Genomic DNA, 23096 nt, shown 5'->3' on the forward strand with positions numbered 1-23096 from the left:
GCTGACATGTTTTTCAGCAACATTTGTGATTGCAGATAACTAATCATTTCTATTATGGCTCATTATTATATATTTGCATTTAATTTGTCTGATTGCTGCAGGTGGAAACAATAGGTGACGCATACTGTGTTGCTGCAGGACTCCACAGGAAAAGCCTCTGCCATGCTAAACCCATTGCTCTGATGGCCCTGAAGATGATGGAACTTTCAGAAGAGGTGCTGACACCTGATGGAAGACCAATTCAGGTAGCTCTCTCAACAATATGACTTGAATTGTGATGCATGTTTAACTGAAGGGAGGAAGACATTCCCTTCTGAATCCTATGTACTGTAACTTATAGATCTAGATAAGTTGGGTGCTCAAGAAGGATGAGAAGTAGCTAGAGATGACTCAAGAGCTAGGAAAAAAACAAATGGAATGTGGTCTAAAATAGGCAAAGGTGTGTGGAAGGCATATTGCCATGGAGAAAATAAAAAGGAGCTAAAGAATTAGAGCAAGAGGAAGAACTTGCTTTCAGTGACAAGGTCACCAAATCCAAGCAAGGATGATGGTAAGAATCAGAGTCAGAGAAATAATCTAAAAAATGAGAAACAAGGAAGCAAGAAAATGGAAGACATGGGCAACTTCCTGTGGGTAAGATGCCTCAGGGTTCCTTCTGCAATTTTTTGGTTTTTAGGTTTTTTCTTCTTCAGTTTTTATGTGACAGAGCTTAAAGGTAACTGAGGACTACTTAAAAATGGAAAATGTAACCTTTGGCGAGTTGTACTCTTTTTGGTACTGATGGCTCCCTGCAGTCTGGGAAATACCTCTGGGAATGGATTAAGTCACATAGTTTTGCTAGAACCCAGTGGATCCCAGATGTGTTGTTACTATGAATCCTTATAAACCAGAAATCTTGCATTTGGAGAACTAACCTTGAATTTAAGACAGCCATTTTATAAATAACAGGTCACTCAGCATGAGTTAAAAAAATTAGAGAAAATAAAGTCCTAAAATAAGAGTATATTTCTAGTTCTGGCATTATGCACATTAGATGCCCAGTGTGTCCCTTCTGATTGAATTATTAAAATGCAGGGTTAAATATTTTTTAAATGTCTATTAAAGACTATTAAGTACAACACTGAAGTCATAGAAAAGAGAGGAATGTGCCAATCACATTATGGGTACAGAATGAACAAAATTTAAATGGTGAATTTAAATTACGTGTTCTGACATTAGCTGTGACGGGAGGAAACTAAGAAACATCATTTCCTCTCTAGAGAAAGAAACTTCAATCTCATCTTCAAAGAAGTTCCACAGATAATGTGCTCTGGAAATGTAGTGGCTGATATTTACAACAAAACAAAAATAAGGTGAACAAACACACATACTCACACAGGACAACACCATAGCTAAGGGCCAGTAGAAACAGTAGATGAGAAAAACAGATCTGGAGTGTTTTCAGATATGGACATTTTCAAGCAGAATAAAAATAACAATGTTTAATATAATTAAGGAAATAAAAAGAGAAACTTTGAAATGTGAAGCGCAAATAGTAGCTTTGAAAAAGAACCAGAGAACTTAGAAGCAATTGATATAATACTTAAGAAAAAAAAAAAGCTCAGGGGATGTGTTTAAAAGTAGATTCGACACAACTGAAGTAAAAAGTAGTACACTGAACATTAGAACTGAACAAACTGAACAAATTACCCATATTAGGTTCAGAGAATTAAAATGGGGAAATATGAATCAGAGAATATAAAATGCAAAATATAGAGGAGTCATGGCAGAGGGAATGAGAAGACATAATATATCTTCAAAAGGGGTTCCAAATGGAGTTAATAAAAAGACTGCAAAAAGAAAACTTTTGGAACTATTAAAAGACATTAATCGGTGAGTAAGGAAAATGTCAGTGGAGTGAATGGAAGCTACACAGATGATCTCCCAGGACCAAACGGGAAATACAACTAAAATAAAGACAAATCTTTGGAAAAAAGCAACAGAAAAGAAGCGGAATAGGACCATATAACCAGGTACACTAGTAGGATCTGTGGAGGCAAGAGAGAGTGACGGGTGGGGAGCCCACAGACAGCAGTGGTCTGAGCTGTGAGCAGCACCCTAGGGGTTAAAATTCCAAGTGGTTCCACAGAGCAGAGGTTGAACAGAGTGCTACAATACCCACAGCTCAGGCAGAGGGAGGGTGGACTGGTCTGGAACTCTCTGGGAACACACCAGATTTGGAGGGTGCTCAGAGCATTTGTTGAGTTGGAGCCATGCAGGACGGTGGCCATATTGCTCCTTCCCAGGGCTCTGGGGAGAGGCAGCAGCCCCTCCCTCGGAGATTCAACGCCATCTTATGAGCCATTTAAATGCAAATAGAGGCTTAATAACAACCAGCATCTGCCCCATCCTCAGGAAATACCCTTACTCTGAGCACCAGAGGGAGTTTTTCAATCAACTAACAACTCAAAACTCTTCAAGTAACCTGAACGGCTAGCCTCCAGGAAATAACCTAGAGGATAACAATACCATTCCGGGGCTAGCAACTCTAACCAGGAAAGTAAAACTTGACAGTGGTGTTTAATGTGGGTCCTCCCTCCCTCCTCTAAATCCAGGAGAAGGAGCCACAAACAGCAGAACACCAATACCCACAGGGAAAACTGGCAGACTCCAAAAACCCACTGTGATAGCCAAAATGGTGAAACACGGAAACAGAAGGCAAATGAAAGAACAAAAGACCTCCACCAAAGATGATATCAATGTGGAGCAGTTAGGCAAGTTAACAGAGCTAGATTCAGAGCCATGATCTTGAGGAAGCTCAACAGCATAAGGACATAGACTTGCTGAAAATAAGCGAACTGGAAATTAAAAACCATCAAGAACAAATAAAAAATGACATATCAGAAATGAAAAACACATTGGAAGGTTTAAAAAGCAGAGTAGAGGAAGTTGAGGACCGGATCAGTGAATTAGAAGACAGGGTAGAAAAAATCAACCAATCAGAAAACCAAAAGGAAAAAACAATTAAAAAACAGGAAGACAGCCTAAGAGAACAGTGGGACAACTGGAAACATAATAATATTCGCATCATAGGAGTCGCCAAAGAAAAAGAAAATGAGCAAGGGATAGAGAATATATTCAAAAAAATAGTGACAGAAAACTTTCCTAATTTGGTGAAGAAAGAATGCTTTCAAGTTCAAGAAGCACAGAGTCCCAAGTAAGAAGAACCCAAACAGGCCCACACCAAGACACAGAGTAATTAAAATGCCACAAATTAAAGACAAAGAGAGAATTCTAAAAGCAGCAAGAGATAAGCAACAGGTTACCTACAAAGGAAACCCCATAAGGCTCTCAGCTGACTTCTCACAAGAAATACTACAGGCCAGAAGGGAATGGCATGAAGTAATCATGGTCATGAAAAACAAGGATCTGAATCCAAGGTTGCTCTACCCAGCAAGGCTATAATTCAAAATAGAAGGTCAAATAAAAAGCTTCCCAGACAAAAAAAGGCTAAGGGAATACATTAGCCCTAAACCAGCACTGCAAGAAATGTTAAAAGAACTGCTATAATTATCAGGAGAAATGGGAAGAAAAATAGAACCACACTAAACAAAAATGGCAATAAATAAGTACATATCAATAATCACCTTAAATGTAAATGGACTGAATGCTCCCATAAAAAGACACAGAGTAGCTGATTGGATAAGAAAGCATGACTCATCTATATGTTGTTTACAAGAGACCCACCTCTCAACAAAAGACTCACATAGGTTGAAAGTGAAGGGATGGAAAAAAATTTCCAAGCAAACGGAAAGCAAAAAACAGCTGGGGTAGCAATACTCATATCTGATAAAATCGATTTCAAACGTAAGACCATAACTAGAGACAAAGAAAGCCACTACATAATATTGAAAGAATCTATACAACAGGAAGATATAACCATGATAAACATATATGTACCCAATATAGGAGCACCAAAATATATTTAAAATTTTCTGGAGGACTTCAAAGGAGAAATTGACAGCAATACAATCATAACAGGGGACTTCAACACCCCGTTGACATCACTGAATAGATCCTCTAGACAAAAAAGTAGCAAGGAAACAGAGACTCTAAATAAAGCACTAGGCCAAATGGATTTAATGGATATCTACAGAGAATTACATTCCAAAACTACAGAATTCACATTCTTCTCAAGTGCACATGGGACATTCTCAAAGATAGACCACATGACAGGACACCAACTTAATCTCTACAAGTTCAAGAAGATTGAATTCATCTCAAGCATCTTCTCAGATCACAATGGCATGAAACTAGAAATCAATTGCAACACGAACATGCAAAGACATATGAACACATGGAGGCTAAATCGCATGTTATTAAACAATGAATGGGTTACCGAGATCAAGGAAGAAATTAAAAACATCCTGGAAACCAATGAAAATGAACACACAACAACACAAAATCTATGGGATGCAGCGAAAGTAGTTCTGAGAGGGAAGTTCATAGCACTACAGGCCTACCTCAAGAAACAAGAAAAATTTCTAATCAACTGCATAACCTCACAACTTAAAGAATTAGAAAGCAAACAAAAAGAAAACCCCAGAGCAAGTAAAAGGAAGCAAATAGTAAAGATTAGAGCAGAAATAAATGACATAGAGACCAAAAAAACAATTCAAAGGATCAATGAAACAAAGAGCTGGTTTTTTGAAAAGATAAACAAGATTGATGGACCCTTAGTAGACTCACCAAGAAACAAAGAGAGAGAACCCAATTGCACAAAATCAGAAATGAAAGAGGAGATGTAACAACTTACAGCACAGAAATACAAAAGATCATTAACAGCTACTATGAACAATTATATGGCAACAAATTTCACAATCTAAGTGAAATGGACAAATTTCTAGAAACATATATTCTCCCAAAACTGGACTGGGGAGAGATTGAAAATTTGAACAGACCAATAACAACTAAGGAAATTGAAGAGGTAATCAAGACTTCCCCAGCAAACAAATGTCCAGGCCCAGATGGCTTCACGGAGGAGTTTTACTGAACATTAAAAAAAAAAACTAACCCCCATTCTCCACAAACAATTTCAAAAAATTCAAAAAGAAGGAAGACTTCCAAACTCATTTTATAAGGCGAGCATAATTCTAATTCCAAAACAAAAAAAGACACTACAAAGAAAGAAAACTACAGGCCAATATCTTTGATGAACATAGACGCCAAAAGCCTGATCAAAATACTAGCAAATTGGATCCAGTAATACATCAAAAAAATTATTCACCATGACCAAGTGGGATTCATCCCAGGGATGCAAGGCTGGTACAATATTTGCAAATCAATAAATGTGATATACCACATAAACAAAATGAAGAATAAAAATCACATGATCATATCAATGGATACTGAAAAAGCATTTGACAAAATCTAGCAGCCATTTTACATAAACACGCTCAGCAATGTGGGAACAGAAGAATCATATCTCAACATAATAAGGGCTATATATGAAAAACCTACATCCAACATCATACTCAATGGGCAGAAACTAAAATCATTTCCCTTAAGAACAGGAACAAGACAGGGATGTCCACTTTTGCCACTCTTTTTTTAACATTGTACTGAAAGTCTTAGCCACAGCAATCAGACATGAAGAAAAAATAAAAGAGATCCAAATTGGAAAGGAGGAAGTGAGACTGTCATTATTCACACATAACATGATCTTATACATCGAAAACCCTAAAGACTCCGTCAAAAATCTACTAGACTTAATAACTGAATTTGGATAAGTAGCAGGATTCAAAATTAACGTCAAGAAATCATCGAAATTCTTATACACCAATGATCAACCCACAGAAAGAGAAACTGAAAAAACAATCCCATTTACCATCGTGGCAAAAAAATTAACATACCTAGGAATAAACTTAACCAAAGAAGTAAAGGACCTATTTGCAGAAAACTACAGGATATTGAAAAAAGAAATAGAAGAAGATATAAAAAAGTGGAAGGACATACCTTGTTTATGGATTGGAAGAATTAACATCATTAAAATATCCATATTACCCAAAGCACACTATAGATTCAATCCAATCCCCATCAAAATACCAACGACATATTTCATAGAACTAGAACAAATACTTCAAAAGTTCATATGGAACCAAAAAAGACCCCGAATAGCCACAGCAATCTTGAAAAAGAAGGACAAAGTAGGTGGCATCACAATACTAGAAATCAGATTATACTACAAAGCGATGGTAATCAAAATAGCCTGGTACTGGCACAAGAACAGGCATATAGATCACTGGAATAGAATAGAGAACCTGGAAATGGACCTAAGACAATATGCTCAATTAATATTTGACAAAGGTGGCAAGAGCATACAGTGGAGTAAAGACAGCCTGTTTCAAAAATGGTGTTGGGAAAATTGGGCAGCTGCATGCAAAAACATGAAATTAGACCATCAACGTACACCATACACAAGAATAAACTCAAAATTTATAAAAGACTTAAATGTGACTTGTGAATCCATAAAAATTCTAGAACCAAATGTACGCCACAAAATTTCAGACATCATACATAGCAGAATTTTCACTGATACATCACCTAAGGCAACAAAAAGAAAGGAGAAAATGAACAACGTGGGACTACATCAAACTCAAAAGCTTCTGCACAGCAAAAAAACAATCAAAATGGAAAGGCAACCCACTCTATGGGAGAGTATAATTGACAATGATACATCAGAAAGGGATTAATTTTCAAAATATAGAGTGCTCATACAGCTCAACAAAAGGAAGATAAAAAACCCAATTAAAAAATGGGCAGAAGAACTAAATAGATACCTCTCCAAATAGGACATACAAATGGCCAAGAGACATATGAAGAAATGCTCAACATCACTAATCATCAGAGAGATGCAAATTAAAACAACAAGGAGGTATCACCTCACAGCTCTCAGAATGGCCGCCATCAACAAATCATCAAACAGTGTTGGCGAGGGTGTGGAGAAAAGGGGACTCTCAGACACTGCTGGTGGGAATTTGAAGTGGTGCAGCCACTCTGGAAAATAATATGGTGTTACCTCAAAAAATTAATAATTGAATTGCCATTTGACTCTGTGATCCCACTTCTAGGAATATACCCTAAGAAGCCCGAAACACCAATCAGAAAGAATATATGTACCCTCATGTTCATAGCAGCACTGTTTACAATAGCTAAGATCTGGAAACAGCCCAAGTGTCCATCAATAGATGAGTGGATAAAAAAGCTGTGGTACATATACACAGTGGAATACTATGCAGCTGTAAGAAAGAAAGATCTCTTATCCTTTTAGATGACATGAAGGGGCCTGGAGAATATTATGCTAAGTGAAAGAAGCCAATCAGAGAAAGACAAATACCATACCATCTCACTTTTTTGTGATATATAATGAACCAAACAAGCTGACGAACAAAATAGACCCTGAGACATAGAAAGGAGTACAGTTCAAACTGACAATCCTCAGAGGAGGGGTCAAGGGGAGGGATGAGGTAAATTAAAGTACTTATATGCATATATGTGTAAGCAAGGGACATAGACAACAATGCTGGGGGAGGGGGAAGGGTGAATAGGAGGGTGTCTGGGGATGGTCAAAAGGAGTAACATCTGTAACAAAAATAAATAATTAAAAATTTCAAAAAAATAAAAATAAATGGAATGATAAAACACACATTAAAAAAATAAAAGACATTATTCAATTCTCAGACACAGTAATCCTAAAGAATTCTACAAAAGATAAATCAGTATTTCAAAACTAAGCATATGAGACTTCAGTACATCAGATAAAAAGAGGACTTGATAAATGACAAAGGTGACATTTATCAAAGGGTGGGATTTCAATAAATGGTTTGGGACAATTTGTTATCCATGTAGAAGAAAAATATTAAAATTGAATATGTACATAAAGCAATTCCATGTGGGTTAAATGTGAAAGATCACACTATAAAACCAGAAACTTATAATTAAGATTTTTGACTTTCAGTAGAGAACACTTATTTTCTTTTTTCAAATAGTCATGTCAAAACTTTCCAAATCATAAAGAATCAAAAAGAAAACTATATATAAAATTTGCTACATTAAAATTAAAACTCTCCTGTTTATCAGAAAACACCCACAGAGCATTAAATTTTATATATATATATATAACAACCACAAAATAGGAGAATTTTTTGTAACATATTTAACCAATAACAGTTAAATCTTTGGTTAACCTCACCAGTAAGCAGGTCAATATATATTGATAACACGATACTTTCTCACCTAATAGTTTGGCACAACTTCGAAGGTCTGACAGTGCCACTGTTGGTGAAGCTGTGGAGCAGCAGGTAATCTCACACACAGCTGGTGGGGGTACAAATGGTATACCGTCCTTGGCACTAACTAGTAAAGTTTACTTTGTGCCTTTCCTACAACCCAGCAATCCCTCTCCTAGATGTTTGATCCAGGGAAGTATATGTGCATGTGTAGCAGAAGTCACACACAAGACTATTCACAGCAATATTGTTCATTATATTCTCAAACTGGAAATAACTGAAATATCCACTTGATAGAATAGATAAGCTATGATATATTTATACCTTAGAATACCATACAGTTGGCAAAATTAATGACATCAGATATGGATATCAACATGGATGAATGTCAAAAACTTGATATTGATCAAAAGAAGCAAGTCAGAGAGGAATGCTGTAGTATTAGTGCACTGAATTAAATTTCAAAATTGGGAAAAATTGAAAAAATATGCTGTTTAGAAATACCTGCATTGGTGGAAAAAAGTGTAAAGGAAATAAAGGGAATTATTAATGCCAAATTCAAGATGGTACTTAACTCCAAGGGAAAGAAAGATGATTGCAAGAGGGAGGATGCGATAAGAAAAATGGACATAGGGGTTATAGTGCAAAATTATTCATTTTATTGCTGTTAGTGTGCACATATATATTTACATTTGACAATTTAAAAAGGCATAAAGAGAAATACTCCCACCAATATGAAAATAGAAAATCATGGAGCATTAAAACAAAAGAAAAGTCTAGTTTAAGTACCCACAGGACATAATTATCTAGTTACTCAAGTATATAAATAACACTTCTATCACTGTCAGGAGAAACAAACAAATAAACAAAAGGAAGCTGCCTCAGATCTGCTGCAAACTACAAATATACACATTCCACACTGAATTCATACCAGCTGGGTGTGTTACCATTTGGGATGGTTTTTCTATGTTGAATTTTCTTTTACAGGAGATACAATGTTTGTATTGATTCATCATTGTCAAAGCAAAGGTAAATTACCAAAGAACAAAACCAGGGAATTGTTTTTTACTGTGTGCTCATCTATATTTTTATTTGTGGGATATAACATGAGCTCTGTCTTGTGAATCGGATAGTCTTATTAAATCAGAAGCGGAAATGTCCATAAAGATTTAATAAGAATGCAGAAAGAGAATTCAAAATAATACAGCCACCTTAATAATTTTAGCTTCATTATTAATTGATTCGGTTAATTAAAAAAAAAAAAGAAAAACAGAGAATATAGCATTTTACTTCTTCAGTTTTTAATACTCGAGCAAATTATTTTTCTATAAGTACCCTAATGAAACTCAGAGGATAGTTCTAGATTGTATCTACAAAACAGTACACAAATATGGTCTACTTATACAATAAATTCTGAAAATTCAGCCTGAAGTGACTTTAATTGAAACTGCTTTTGAAAATAGTGATTAAGAATTTTTTGTACTTTATCAGTATGATGCTTATTCTGTAGGCTGAACACATGGAAATGTCAGCATTGTGCCTATTCCATTTTTTCCCTCACCAGAGGAAGTTTGATTTTCTTATATCTTAAACAATAAACAATTTAAGAGAAATAAAATCAGATTCATGTTTTCTCCCCTTTGTTTGAACTAGCTATATGGTGATTTCACTAGAAAATTATATAATTTCATGCTGTTCATTAATTTGTGAACCTAATCTTACTAAATTTTTTGAATAGGGTTTTTAGTGCTGAAAGACTAACTTTACTAATAGTTTAACCAATCTGATTAAAATGACAAAACATTACTGTGTGTGCATTTTTGTTTAAAAAAATGTAGTGAAGAAAGGGAAGCTAGGTTGAGGACTGCCTCGAGTATGTGATTAAAAAATATATAGTAGAAAGATAAATGGCATTTTTGTGATTAGCGCTCCTGAAGACTGTTAGTGTGTCCAGATATCTAAGCTTTACTTCTGGATTTCAGTTTTTAAAAAATATGTTCATTCAATTTCATCACATAAGGACACAAATGCAAATTTACTTCATTCGTTCAGAGAACAGTACATTTTATATAATGAGGCAATTATAAAGATTGTGCAATAGAGTTTAAAAAACATTGTGTAATCATGTTGTAATATTAACATGTTTAGCAATCTCAATTGCAAATCAGGGAAATGCTGGCAATTTCTTCTTACTGCCTACTTCAAAAGCAGGAATATTAATGTATAATACACATTAAATTCTAGCTCCTTAATCTTCAGTTAAGTTTTCTAATGAGCTTACAGGATTTTTGTGATCATGAAATAAGTATTTTCCAATTAATTTTTAAAAGTTGTTAATTATAGCCCTGGCCAATTTTGCTCAGTGGTTGGAGCGTCGACCTGATGTTATTTTAATATTTGAAGGTATTTCCATTTGCAAATATAACAATATTTTATTAACCTTATAAGAGTACAGTCCAAGACTGTATTTAGAAAAAGAAAAACTATTTGGTAACTTGGATCAATTCTCGGTGATTCTTTGAGAGTTGTTTATTTATAAAATTCCAGTTAGTCATTTTCATCCTGAAATGTGTATACTTATTTGAAAGGTTCTACCTCTAGAATCTATATCTAAGGTGATAAACCTAACTAGTCAGAAAGAACTGTATAGGCATTATATGAACTCACTATTAATTTACTGAGCCCAGTTATCCTTGCTTCTCATGTTTATTCAATAAACACATTTTAATTTACTTTTTTCTTTTAATCCTCATCTGAGGATATTTTTTCATTGATTTTTTAGATAGATTGGAAGGGAGGGAGGGGGAGAGAGAGAGAGAGAGAGAGAGAGAGAGAAGTCAATGTGAAAGAGACACATTGATTGATTGCCTCCTGCACAACCCTGACCAAGGCCAGGGATCAAACCTGCATTCCAGGTATGTGCCCTTGACAGGGAATAGAACCTGAGACCCTTTGGTCCAAGAGCTGATGCTGTAACCGCTGAGCAAAACCCGCCAGGGCTTTAATTTTGTTAAACATTTTTTTAAAATTTATTGCTTTGAGAGAGAGAGAGGAGAAAGGAAAGGAAGAAACATTGATTTGTCTTCCCTAATTTGGTGAAGGAAGAAGGCATTCAAGTTCAAGAAGCTCAGAGAGCCCCAAGTAAGAAGAAGCCAAACAGGCCCACACCAAGACACATAGTAATTAAACTGCCAAAAATTAAAGACAAAGAGAGAATCCTAAAAGCAGCAAGAGATAAGCAACAGGTTACCTACAAAGGAAACCCCATAAGGCTCTCAACTGACTTTTCACAAGAAACACTACAGGCTAGAAGGGAATGGCATGAAGTAATCAAGGTCATGAAAAACAAGGATATGAATCCAAGACTACTCTACCCAGCAAGGCTATCATTCAAAATAGAAGGTCAAATAAAGAGCTTTTCAGACAAAAAAAAGGCTAAGGGAATACATTAGCACCAAACCAGCACTGCAAGAAATGTTAAAAGGATTGCTGTAATTACCAGGAGAAATGGGAAGGAAAATAGAACCACACTAAACAAAAATGGCAATAAATAAGTACATATCAATAATCACCTTAAATGTAAATGGACTGAATGCTCCCATAAAAAGACACAGAGTAGCTGATTGGATAAGAAAGCATGACTCATCTATATGTTATTTACAAGAGACCCACCTCTCAACAAAAGACTCACATAGATTGAAAGTGAAGGGATGGAAAAAAATCATTCAAGCAAACGGAAAAGAAAAACAAGCTAGGGTAGCAATACTTATATCTGATAAAATAGACTTCAGAATGAAGGCCATAACTAGAGACAAAGAAGGCCACTACGTAATATTGAAAGGATCTATCCAACAGGAAGATATAACCTTGATAAACATATATGCACCCAATATAGGAGCACCAAAATATATTAAAAAACTATTGGAGGACTTCAAAGGAGAAATCGATAGCAATACAATCATAACAGGAGACTTCAACACCCCGCTCACATCACTGGATAGATCCTCTAGACAAAAAATTAGCAAGAAAACAGAGACTCTAAATGAAGCACTAGACCAAATGGATTTAATAGATAACTACAGAGAACTACACCCCAAAACTATAGAATTCACATTCTTCTCAAGTGCACATGGAACATTCGCAAAGATAGACCACATGCTAGGGCACAAACTAAGTCTCTACAAGTTCAAGAAGATTGAAATTATATCAGGCATATTCTCAGACCACAATGGCATGAAACTAGAAATCAATTACAAGAAGAACATACAAAGACATTTGAACACATGGAAGCTAAATAGCATGTGATTAAACAATGAATGGGTCACCGAGGAGATCAAGGAAGAAATCAGAAACGTCCTGGAAACCAATGAAAATGAAGACACAACAACACAAAATCTATGGGATGCAGCGAAAGCAGTTCTGAGAGGGAAGTTCATAGCACTACAGGCCTACCTCAAAAAAGAAGTAAAATCTCTAATAGACTATCTAACCTCACAACTTAAAGAACTATAGAGCAATCAAAAAGAAAACCCCAGAGCAAGTAGAAGGAAGGAAATAGTAAGGATCAGAGCAGAAATAAATGACATAGAGACCAAAAAAACAATTCAGAGGATCAATAAAACAAAGAGCTGGTTTTCGAAAAGATAAACAAGATTGATGGACCCTTAGCTAGACTCACCAAGAAACAAAGAGAGAGAACCCAAATACATAAAATCAGAAATGAAAGAGGAGAGATAACAACTGACACCACAGAAATACAAAAGATCGTTAACAACTACTATGAACAATTATATGGCAACAAATTCGAAAATCTAAGCGAAATGGACAAATTTCTAGAAACACATAGTCTCCCAAAACTGGATCAGTAAGAGATAGAAAACTTGAACAGACCAATAACAACAGAAGAAATTGAAGATGTAATCAAGACTCTCCGAGCAAACAAAATTCCAGGCCCGGATGGCTTCACAGGGGAGTTTTACCGAACATTGAAAGAAGAACTAATACCCATTCTCCTCAAACTATTTCAAAAAATTCAAGAAGAAGGAAGACTTCCAAACTCGTTTTATGAAGCCAGCATAATTCTAATTCCAAAACCAGAAAAAGACACAACAAAGAAAGAAAACTACAGGCCAATATCCCTGATGAACATAGATGCCAAAATCCTGAACAAAATACTAGCAAATCGAATCCAGCAATACACCAAAAAAGTTATCCACCATGACCAAGTGGGATTCATCCCAGGGATGCAAGGCTGGAACAATATTCTAAAATCCATAAATGTGATACACCACATAAATAAAATGAAGAATGAAAACCATATGATAATATCAATAGATGCTGAAAAAGCCTTTGACAAAATCCAGCATCTATTTCTGATAAAAAAAAGCTCAGCAGTGTGGGAATAGAGGGATCATATCTAGACATAATAAAGGCCATATATGAAAGACCTACAGCCAACATCATACCCAATGGGCAAAAACTAAAAGCATTCCCCTTAAGAACAGGAACAAGGCAAGGATGCCCATTTTCGCCACTCCTATTTAACATAGTCCTGGAAGTCTTAGCCACAGCAATCAGACAGGAAGAAAAAATAAAAGGGATCCAAATTGGAAAGGAGGAACTGAAATTGTCATTATTTGCAGACGACATGATACTGTACATAGAAAACCCCAAAGACTCCATAAAAAGTTTACTAGACTTAATAAATGAATTTGTTCATTTATTATTTTGTTCATTGATACAAAATTAATGTCAAGAAATTGATGGCATTCTTATACACCAATGATGAACTCACAGAAAGAGAAACTAAACAAACAATCCCATTGACTATTGTGGCAAAAAAATTAAGATACCTAGGAATAAACGTAACCATAGAAATAAAGGACCTATTCGCAGAAAACTATAGGTCATTGAAAAAAGAAATAGAGCAAGATATGAAAAAGTGGAAGCACATACCCTGTTCATGGATTGGGAGAATTAACATCATTAAAATGTCCATATTACCCAAAGCAATATATAGATTCAATGCAATCCCCATCAAAATACCAATGGCATACTTCACAGAATTAGAACAATTACTTCAAAAGTTCATATGGAACCAAAAAAGGCCTCGAATAGCCACAGCAATCTTGAAAAGGAAGAACAAAGTTGGAGGGTTCACAATACCAGATTTCAGGTTATACTACAAAGCCACTATAATCAAAACAGCCTGGTACTGGCACAAGAACAGGTATATAGACCAGTGGAACAGAAGAGATAACCCAGAAATGGACCCAAGGCAATATGCTCAATTAATATTTGACAAAGGTGGCAAAAGCATACAGTGAAGTAAGGACAGCCTCTTTAATAAATGGTGCTGGGAAAATTGGACAGCTACTTGCAGAAAAATGAAACTAGACCATCAACTTACACCCTACACCAGAATAAACTCAAAATGGATAAAAGACTTAAATGTAACTCATGAATCCATAAAAATCCTAGAAGAGACTGTGGGCAACAAAATTCAGACATTATATGCAGCAGAATTTTTACTGACACATCACCTAAGGCAATAGAAACAAAGGAGAAAATGAACACATGGGACTACATCAAACTCAAAAGCTTCTGCACAGCGAAAGATACAATCATCAAAACGGAAAGGCTACCCACTGTATGGGAGAGCATAATTACCAATGATATATCAGATAAGGGGTTAATTTCCAATACATATAGATTGCTCATACAACTCCACAAAAGGAAGACAAAGAATCCAATTAAAAAATCGGCAGAGGAACTAAATAGACACCTCTCCAAACAGGACATACAAATGGCTAAGAAACATATGAAGAAATGCTCAACATCACTAATCGTCAGAGAGATGCAAATTAAAACAACAATGAGGTATCACCTCACACCTGTCAGTATGGCCGCCATCAACAAATCATCAAACAAGTGTTGGCGAGGGTGTGGAGAAAAGGGGACTCTTGTGCACTGCTGGTGGGAATGCAGACTGGTGCAGCCACTACGGAAAACAATATGGTATCACCTCAAAAAATTAAAAATTGATCTTCCATTTGACCCAGTGATCCCACTTCTTGGAATATACCCTAAGAAGCCTAAAACACCAATCAGAAAGAATATATGTACCCCCATCTTTGTAGCAGCACTATTTACAATTGCTAAGATCTGGAAACAGCCCAAGTGTCCATCAGTAGACGAATAGATCAAAAAGCTGTGGTACATATACACAATGGAGTACTACGCAGCGGTAAGAAAGAAAGATCTCTTATCCTTTGAGACTACATGGAGGACCCTTGAAAGTATCATCCTAAGTGAAACAAGCCAAACAGAGAAAGACAAGTTTCATATGATCTCACTTATTTGTGGAATATAATGAACACAACAGTTTGAGGAATGGGGTAGTCCCAAAGACGTGGAAGCGGGGTACAGACTGACAATCCCCTAAGGAGGGGGGTGGTGGGGGAGGGATGAACCACAGAACTTATATGCATGTATGCATGAACAGTGGACATGGACAACAATCTGGGGAAGGGGCAGGGAGGGAGGGAGAGGGAGGAATCAGTGGGGGACGAAGGAGAAACATCTGTAACAAAAATTAATCAATAAAAAAAAAAAAGAATGAAACATTGATTTGTTGTTCCACTTATTTATGCATTCATTGGTTGCTTCTTGTATGTGCCCTGATTGGAAATTGAACCTACAACCTTGGCTTATTGGGACAATGCTCTATCTACTTGGCTGGGGCCCATTTTAATTTACTTTTAATCTCCTAGATAATGCCCACAGTTACATTTTTAGTAAATGTTTGTTTTGTTTTAGCAATAATATGCAATAACTGTATATAATATTACTGGCAAAATTTATGGCTAAATATATTTTCTAACAGATCTAATAGTGAATTTATTTGGTACTAGAACTATGTTTATGCTTTTAAAAAATAATATGTTTATCCCAGCCTGTGTGGCTCAGTGGTTGAGCCTCGAACCATGCACCAAGAGGTCACCAGTTTGAATTCTGGTCAGGGCGCATGCCCAGGTTGTGGGCCCAGTCCCCAGTGGGGGGTATGCAGGAGGTGGCCAATCGATGTTTTCTCTCATCGATACTACTATCTGTGTTTCCCTCTTCCTGTTTCTGTCTTTCTCTCCCTCTCCTTTCCTCTCTCTCGAAAAATCAATAAAGGAAAAAAAAATGTTTAAAGTATTTTTCCACTGAGAATTTACCAGTAGATAAGTTTAAAACATATTCTCTTTCGTATTTTGCTTCTGTTTAATTGTCAGAGAGAGCTTCAGTCTGTATACTCTCTTGAGCTTGATCTTCTAACTCACGAATACTCCCTTCAATCAGTTACGAAAATTATTATTAAACCTATCTATTTTATACTTAATGTTGCATATAGCAGTTTATAGTTTTTAAAGTTTTCATTTATCTGACATATTCTTATATTGTTTTTATTTCATTAAATATACCAGCCATAATTAATTTAAACTCTGCTTGGTAAATCCATTTTGTAGAGCCCATGTGGTTTACTACACAGTTTATTTATTCACATAATTTTGAGTCATGTTACATGTCTCCTATGTGCCTAATTAGTTTTTGTTTTAAGTGCTGGAGATTACATATTAAAAATTATAGAAATAATTTGAGACCTAGAATGATATCACCCTCCTGTATGAAATTTTGCATGTGCTTCTGGTCAGGAATTGCTGAGAGCCCTAGTAATGAATGCTGGATTTAGGTCTGCGAGGGAGAATTTACTTCTGATTCACCTTATGGTATTGCCCTTATACCTGTGCTGGTGCCTGTCAGAGTCTCATCTCAAAAAGGGCTTGCTAAGGCCTCTCCCTTGACAATCCTTGGACTCCAGTGTTTGTCCCTGTAGTCCTGTGAAGTTGTAAAAGTCACTTCTGAAGTCAGATGATGTCCACCATAGAAAAGCATGCTCAAATTAGTGCTCTCCTTGATCAAGTTCATTTTTCCCCCCTGTCTTCTTGCAACACTTTTTCAGTGCTTTGTGAGCCGAGTTGCAAAGGGGTGTTCAAATTATATAATGTGCTCTGACTAGAAATGGCAGTTTAAAGTGATGTACATTTTTATGTGTTTTATCTTACTAACAATGAATCATCCTCACTAATCTACATTTATGCCTATTTTCAACACAAGTCACAGATGAAACTATTTTAAAATGGAAAAGACAGAGACTTTTAACTGTATTTAAACTAGCTACTGCAGAATAACAATAACTCATTTCTGTGGAGGCCCTAGAAAAAGTACAGGAAGTCACTATTTCTAGTTCCTCCATGTCACCACTCTTTCAAGTCTCACAATAATGCTAGGAGAGACATATGACCATTCACTCCATTTTACAAGTGAAGAAAATAAGACTAAAAGCAAGTAGCCAGAGCTCCTAATTGGCTCTACAGACTTATTAAATAAAAGTATGCCCAATACATTTTATAATGTCAAAGTTTCTTTATTACTTTTAGTCATTAATTATCAAATAAGTTAGATTCTCATGGCTTTAATTTTTAAGAATGTTTAAGTTTATATTAGATGTTCTGTTTCTGAGAATGAAAATAAACTATTTTGAGTTATTTCACCCAAAATGATTAGTTTTTTTAAATTAGAAATTAAGAGAGATTAGTTCAGTTAAGTGTGTGGGAGTGGGAGGGGTTTTATCTCATCACTATTTTGACAATTAAGATCACCTGCCAGGTTGAGTTGGGGGCTTCCATTAGCCATCTTATTACACTGTTTTTTTGTAGGTGTTTTTTTTCTGTTTCTTTTCCCTTTGTTTTTTATTGTGGATTACAACGCAGAAACTACATATTTTAAATGGTATATTTTTTTTCCATAGGGTAATCTGTGAATTCAAAGATTGTATCTTATATTCTAGTTCACTGTTTTTGTGCATTGACTGAAATATTTGTTTTAACGATGGAATTACTATGCTGGCTCAGTGCTGTAGGTTGAGCTTTAATAGACGGAGGACCCTTGATGCCTTATATTACAACTCCTCTGCCAGATGTCAGCATAATGCTGTAACACACAATAGTATACATGTAATGTGTATGTCAATTAGATAGAATTTCACTGTGAATGTATTTTAGCTTTCATCATGACCAATTCTAATATAGTCACAGTCTTTTAATCATATTTTCAGTTTATCAAAAAAGAGTCTCTCAGCACACCTTTCAAAAAGTGCTGGCCTTGCTGAAAAGTTTTGTTGTTTGTCACACAGATTTTTGAAACAGTTCCTCATGAAGGTATTTGCATATTTTTGCTACATGAAAAGAATAGCAATAATACATTAGTGAAAGGAAAAATGAACCAGGCAATGAGAGGAAAAGTTAAAATGATTTGCATGAAGCTGTGTGTGTAAAATACAAAATTGCTCAGTTTGATTTTGTCCAGTTCTCTTCACACTTTGACATTTTCCAAAGAGAAATGCATTATTTAGTGGAGACATGGTTTAAATATTTTATGACGTTTCTGTTAAATAATATCTCTATGGAATAAATACTCTTAAAGAAGTGATAGTCTATTTCATTTATATTAGTCTGTCTCTAGAGAGTGCCCCTGCTCCCCAGGAGTATATGTACAATGTCCTAACAAAAGGCTAAACATTATACTGTAAAGGCATTCATGATTATTTGATTCTGTGTGGTGAGCTTTAGAAGTAGGGAGCCTCCCAGTATTGAGGTAACTTATGTTTTTATTTATCTGTTTCTTTTTTTTTTTTTTTTTTTAATCCTTACTCAAGGACACTTTTGCATTCATCTTCAGATCTTCAGACAGAGCAGTAAGGAGAGAGGGAGGAAGAGAGAAAGAGAAACATTGATGTGAGATAGACACATTGACTGGTTGCCATCCACATGACCCCAACCAGGGTTGGGGACAAACTGCAACTGAGGTGCATGCCCTTAGCAGAAACTGAACCCAGGACTCTGTAGTCCACAGGCCGACGCTCTAACCGCTGAGCCAAACCAGCCAGGGCTTTATTTGAGTTTTATGTAAAGAAAATCTCAATCTCTTTTATGGCTAATTGTCATGTGCACATATGTCAACATGAGCAGATTGAATCTGATAAGGCCAGAAATCATGCAAAAATAGCAAGATAGATTAATCCCTAAGGCAGTAAGTAATGTGCTGTCTGCAGGCTAACCACACTGTTAGGTTTTATGTTTATGGTTATTCTGTCTCAAAATCTCCTATCCAGCTCCAAATAAAATTTTAAAAGTTATGTCAAAGTAACTTTATTAGTTTTGTGAAATTATGAAAAGTAAAATGACCCCTGAAACTTAGCACACAGAAGCTAGTCAACCAACCATTACCACAGTGTACATTTTATTGTGTATTCTTTTTATTTTTTTAGATTTTTTTTCTTTATTTTTAGAGAGAGAAGAAGGAAGAGGGAGAGAGAGAGAAACATCAATGAGAGAGAGCATTGATTGGCCTCCTCCTGCATGTCCCCCACAGGGGATCAGGCCCACAACCTTGGCATGTGTCCTGACTGGGAATCAAACTGGCCACCTCTTGGTGCATGGGTCAGTGCTTAACCACTGAACCACACCAGCCAGACTAAAAGTAGATTCTTTTAAAAATGAAATGGACTTCATCAATAAGGTGAAGTTATGAGACACTGTGTACAAAAGTATACATGCATCCTAAATATGCAGGAGAGAGTTGGTAAGCCCTAGGAAACATTTTTCATGATTACAATTCACTTTGATTTTGTATTTTCCTGTCCCTGCAATTGAATTTTTGAATCATTGAAAGGCAACTTTAATAAGCTGAGTTGCAAATGTGGTTTGAATAATTCAATGTCACAAGTGCTTTTAAAAATCTGTTAAGCTTTGTATTGATGTCATTGTCAGGCATATGGTAATTACTGTCTGGGTCACTACTATACTATTCCTTATTTGGAATGTGGTTTCTTAGCAACTCTTCTTTTTTTCCTAATGACTGAATTGATTTCTGCACATTTGTAATACTTCCCACTGCATCAGAAATTGTCACCTTGTGTGCAGATGTTACAAGAGCAAATTTACATGTAGATTCAATTCTAAGAAATCATTCTGCTTTATCACTTGCCCTTTCTGTGTTTGTTCAAAGGTTAAACCAACCATAAAAATATAAATTTAGTAAAAACTCATTAATTCAGACCTCACTCTTTGGGGAAATGTGATAATTTTGACAGTGATGTCCAAAATTCATACATAAAGTGGGAGACTTGCTGAAGTTGAAGAAACAGAGTTATTTGATGGGCAAATGACCACATAATCAGCGGGTTGATAGGAACATAGGCCCAGACTATGCCCTGAAAATTCCAGAATATGAAAGGATTTTACTTTTACTTTTTTCCAATTTTTATTAATTTATTTTTGTTACCGATGTTTCTCCTTTTTTTCCCCTAGACATCCTCTTTCTCATCCCACCCCCCCTGCCCAGCATTGTTGTCTATGTGCATTAGTTATGCATACATGCATATAAGTTCTTTGGTTCATCTCATCCATCCCTCCCACCCCCCTACTCTGAGGTTTGTCAGTCTGAACCATACTCCTGCAAGGCTTTTACCTTGAAGGCAATTTGTTGTTCCAACTCAAATGAAGCCTGGTTTCTGTATGATCCTGGCTGGAACTTTGCTAGGAATGACTTTACTCATTTGTTCAAAGACATTTTTTTTTTTTTTTTTTTTTGATACTCACTGTTTTCTAGACAACTGGTTAGGTCTTGGGGAGGTAAGGTAAGCAAATGGAATATGGCCCTAACCCTCCTGGAAATTACATTTTATGGAACCAACATTATAAATAACTGACATGGTTAGCAGGTGGAAATAGAGACTTGAATTTCTCTCAATAATGTTTCTGCCTTAACATTGACAGACTTTTGGAAACATTTGGCTGAGACTTTAAATTCTTCTTAGAATATTTAAGATGTTGTGTATTCAGACCTGCATTATTTTGGTGTTTTTGTAGACTTTTTATATATCAAGGGAAGTGGAATTGAAAGACATTGAAAACCAACTCTCTGCTAGTGGTTTGATAGTTTATATTTCCTCTCATTTAATGTACACAATAACCCTATGACAGTCACATATGCAGTTTTTACATTTTTTAAAGTTCAAGAAGTAAGATCTTGAGGGGTTAAAGAATATATGTAATCTCATGGATGAAATAATATATATCCTACATCTGTATGTCAGATTTGTGCCAGGTGTTTTATACACTTTATCTCTTTTATTCATGCCCTCCCAAACCCTGCAAAGTAAGTTTTATTCATCTTATTTTACATTGCAGAATTTGAGATTCAGAAGTTTATATAATTTGACCTAGATTATGCAGTTAGTCTATTGCAGAACTAAATTTGAACATGATTCTTAAAAAAACAAACAACCCCCCCCCCCCGCCCCGATCTTTCCTTATACCAAACTGGTCAGTACCTCAACGGAATACCCAGAATAGAATTGTTACCTGAATACTTAACATGAGTTGCTTCTCATAAGTGTTTACTATGTGTCAGGCATCACGCTAAGCTACAATGTATGCACACTCTTTCTCTCTCTCATGTGTTCTCTCCTTTCTCCACACTCACACATGCACACACACCCACACATACCCATGTACTTAATTTAATTACATTATTATGTGTGTTAAGCATGTTTTAATACTTGTAATTGATGTATATAATATATATACACACCCTATATATACTATGCTTTTCTGTACTTATACACCAATTATGAGTTTTAATTTATAAATTAAGCAATTTCATGGATAGAAAATTTGTTCCTACTATAGATCTTTGCAACCTCAGCATACGATATTTTTTCTTTCCTTATTAAGTCAAAACCTTTCACCTTTTCACCTAAAGGCAGCACTTTACAGCTTTTCCTTGGCATCGCTACTTTTGTGCTGTGGGACCAAGTAAAATAAGGGTTACCTGAACACAAGCATTTTGATACCATGACAGTTGATTTGATAACAGAAATGACTACTAAGTGACTAACGGGCGGGTAGCAAATAGTGTGGATACTCTGGACAAAGATGATTCATTCACACCCCAGGTAGGATGAAGTGTGACAATGCAAACTTTCATGATGGTAGTCAGAACAGCTCTTGATTTAAAACTTAGGAATTATTCATTTTTGAATTTTTCATTTAGTGTTTTCAGTTGACTCTGGAGAACTGAAACCTAGGAAAGTAAAATCACAGATAGGGTGGAGGGACTAATGTATGTATTGCATGTTATCATGTAAGTCTTAAAATAATCATGGATCTTCAGTCAGTTGTTGTCTTTATTTAAAAATAAACTCAAGACTCAGAAGGTTAAGAGTAAATAGTAAATAAGACTAAGAGCAGATTCAGAATTGGAATTCAAATCTGTTTGACTTCAAAGTCCATGCTCTTAACTGTTACCTTTCACTGCCACCCACAATATAATTATAACATATTATTTATAATCTTGTGACTGAGGTAATAACTTTAATCTTTCTTGAAAAAAATTACTACTCTCCTCTCTTTTTAAAGAAAAAAATGTTCATACAGAATAGCAGTACAATGTCTTGAAGACATCTTAACTTGAGGCAAACTCTATGACTAGACTGCACATGGAGATATTGAAATAATGAGGATAATTATGTCTGCATTAAAATTAGAAGCCCCAAATTGGTAGTTTTATACAATTTCAAAATCTTTGAAGAGAAAATTAAGTTGGGAATAATGAAATATAAACTTCTGTAATATTAGCTTCTTATAAAAAACAGAAGATATAAACTCCAGGAAAACAGATTTAAAACCATAATGGAGAATTCAAAAGAAACATTTCTCTTTA

At 35.5% G+C, this 23096-nt stretch overlaps 1 protein-coding gene across 2 annotated transcripts in view; it reads left to right on the forward strand.

Annotated features, from left to right (window-relative positions):
* GUCY1A2 (guanylate cyclase 1 soluble subunit alpha 2) overlaps positions 1-23096 on the forward strand; it is a 462539-nt gene that overhangs the window by 329213 nt on the left and 110230 nt on the right. For both annotated transcript variants that reach the window (XM_036258990.1, XM_036258989.1), the window contains exon 6: positions 102-245. In XM_036258990.1, coding sequence (XP_036114883.1) covers positions 102-245 — 144 coding nt within the window. The remainder of the gene's footprint in view (positions 1-101; positions 246-23096) is intronic.

This window comes from Molossus molossus, unplaced genomic scaffold, assembly GCF_014108415.1.
Source record: "Molossus molossus isolate mMolMol1 unplaced genomic scaffold, mMolMol1.p scaffold_m16_p_13, whole genome shotgun sequence".
Taxonomy (NCBI): domain Eukaryota; kingdom Metazoa; phylum Chordata; class Mammalia; order Chiroptera; family Molossidae; genus Molossus; species Molossus molossus.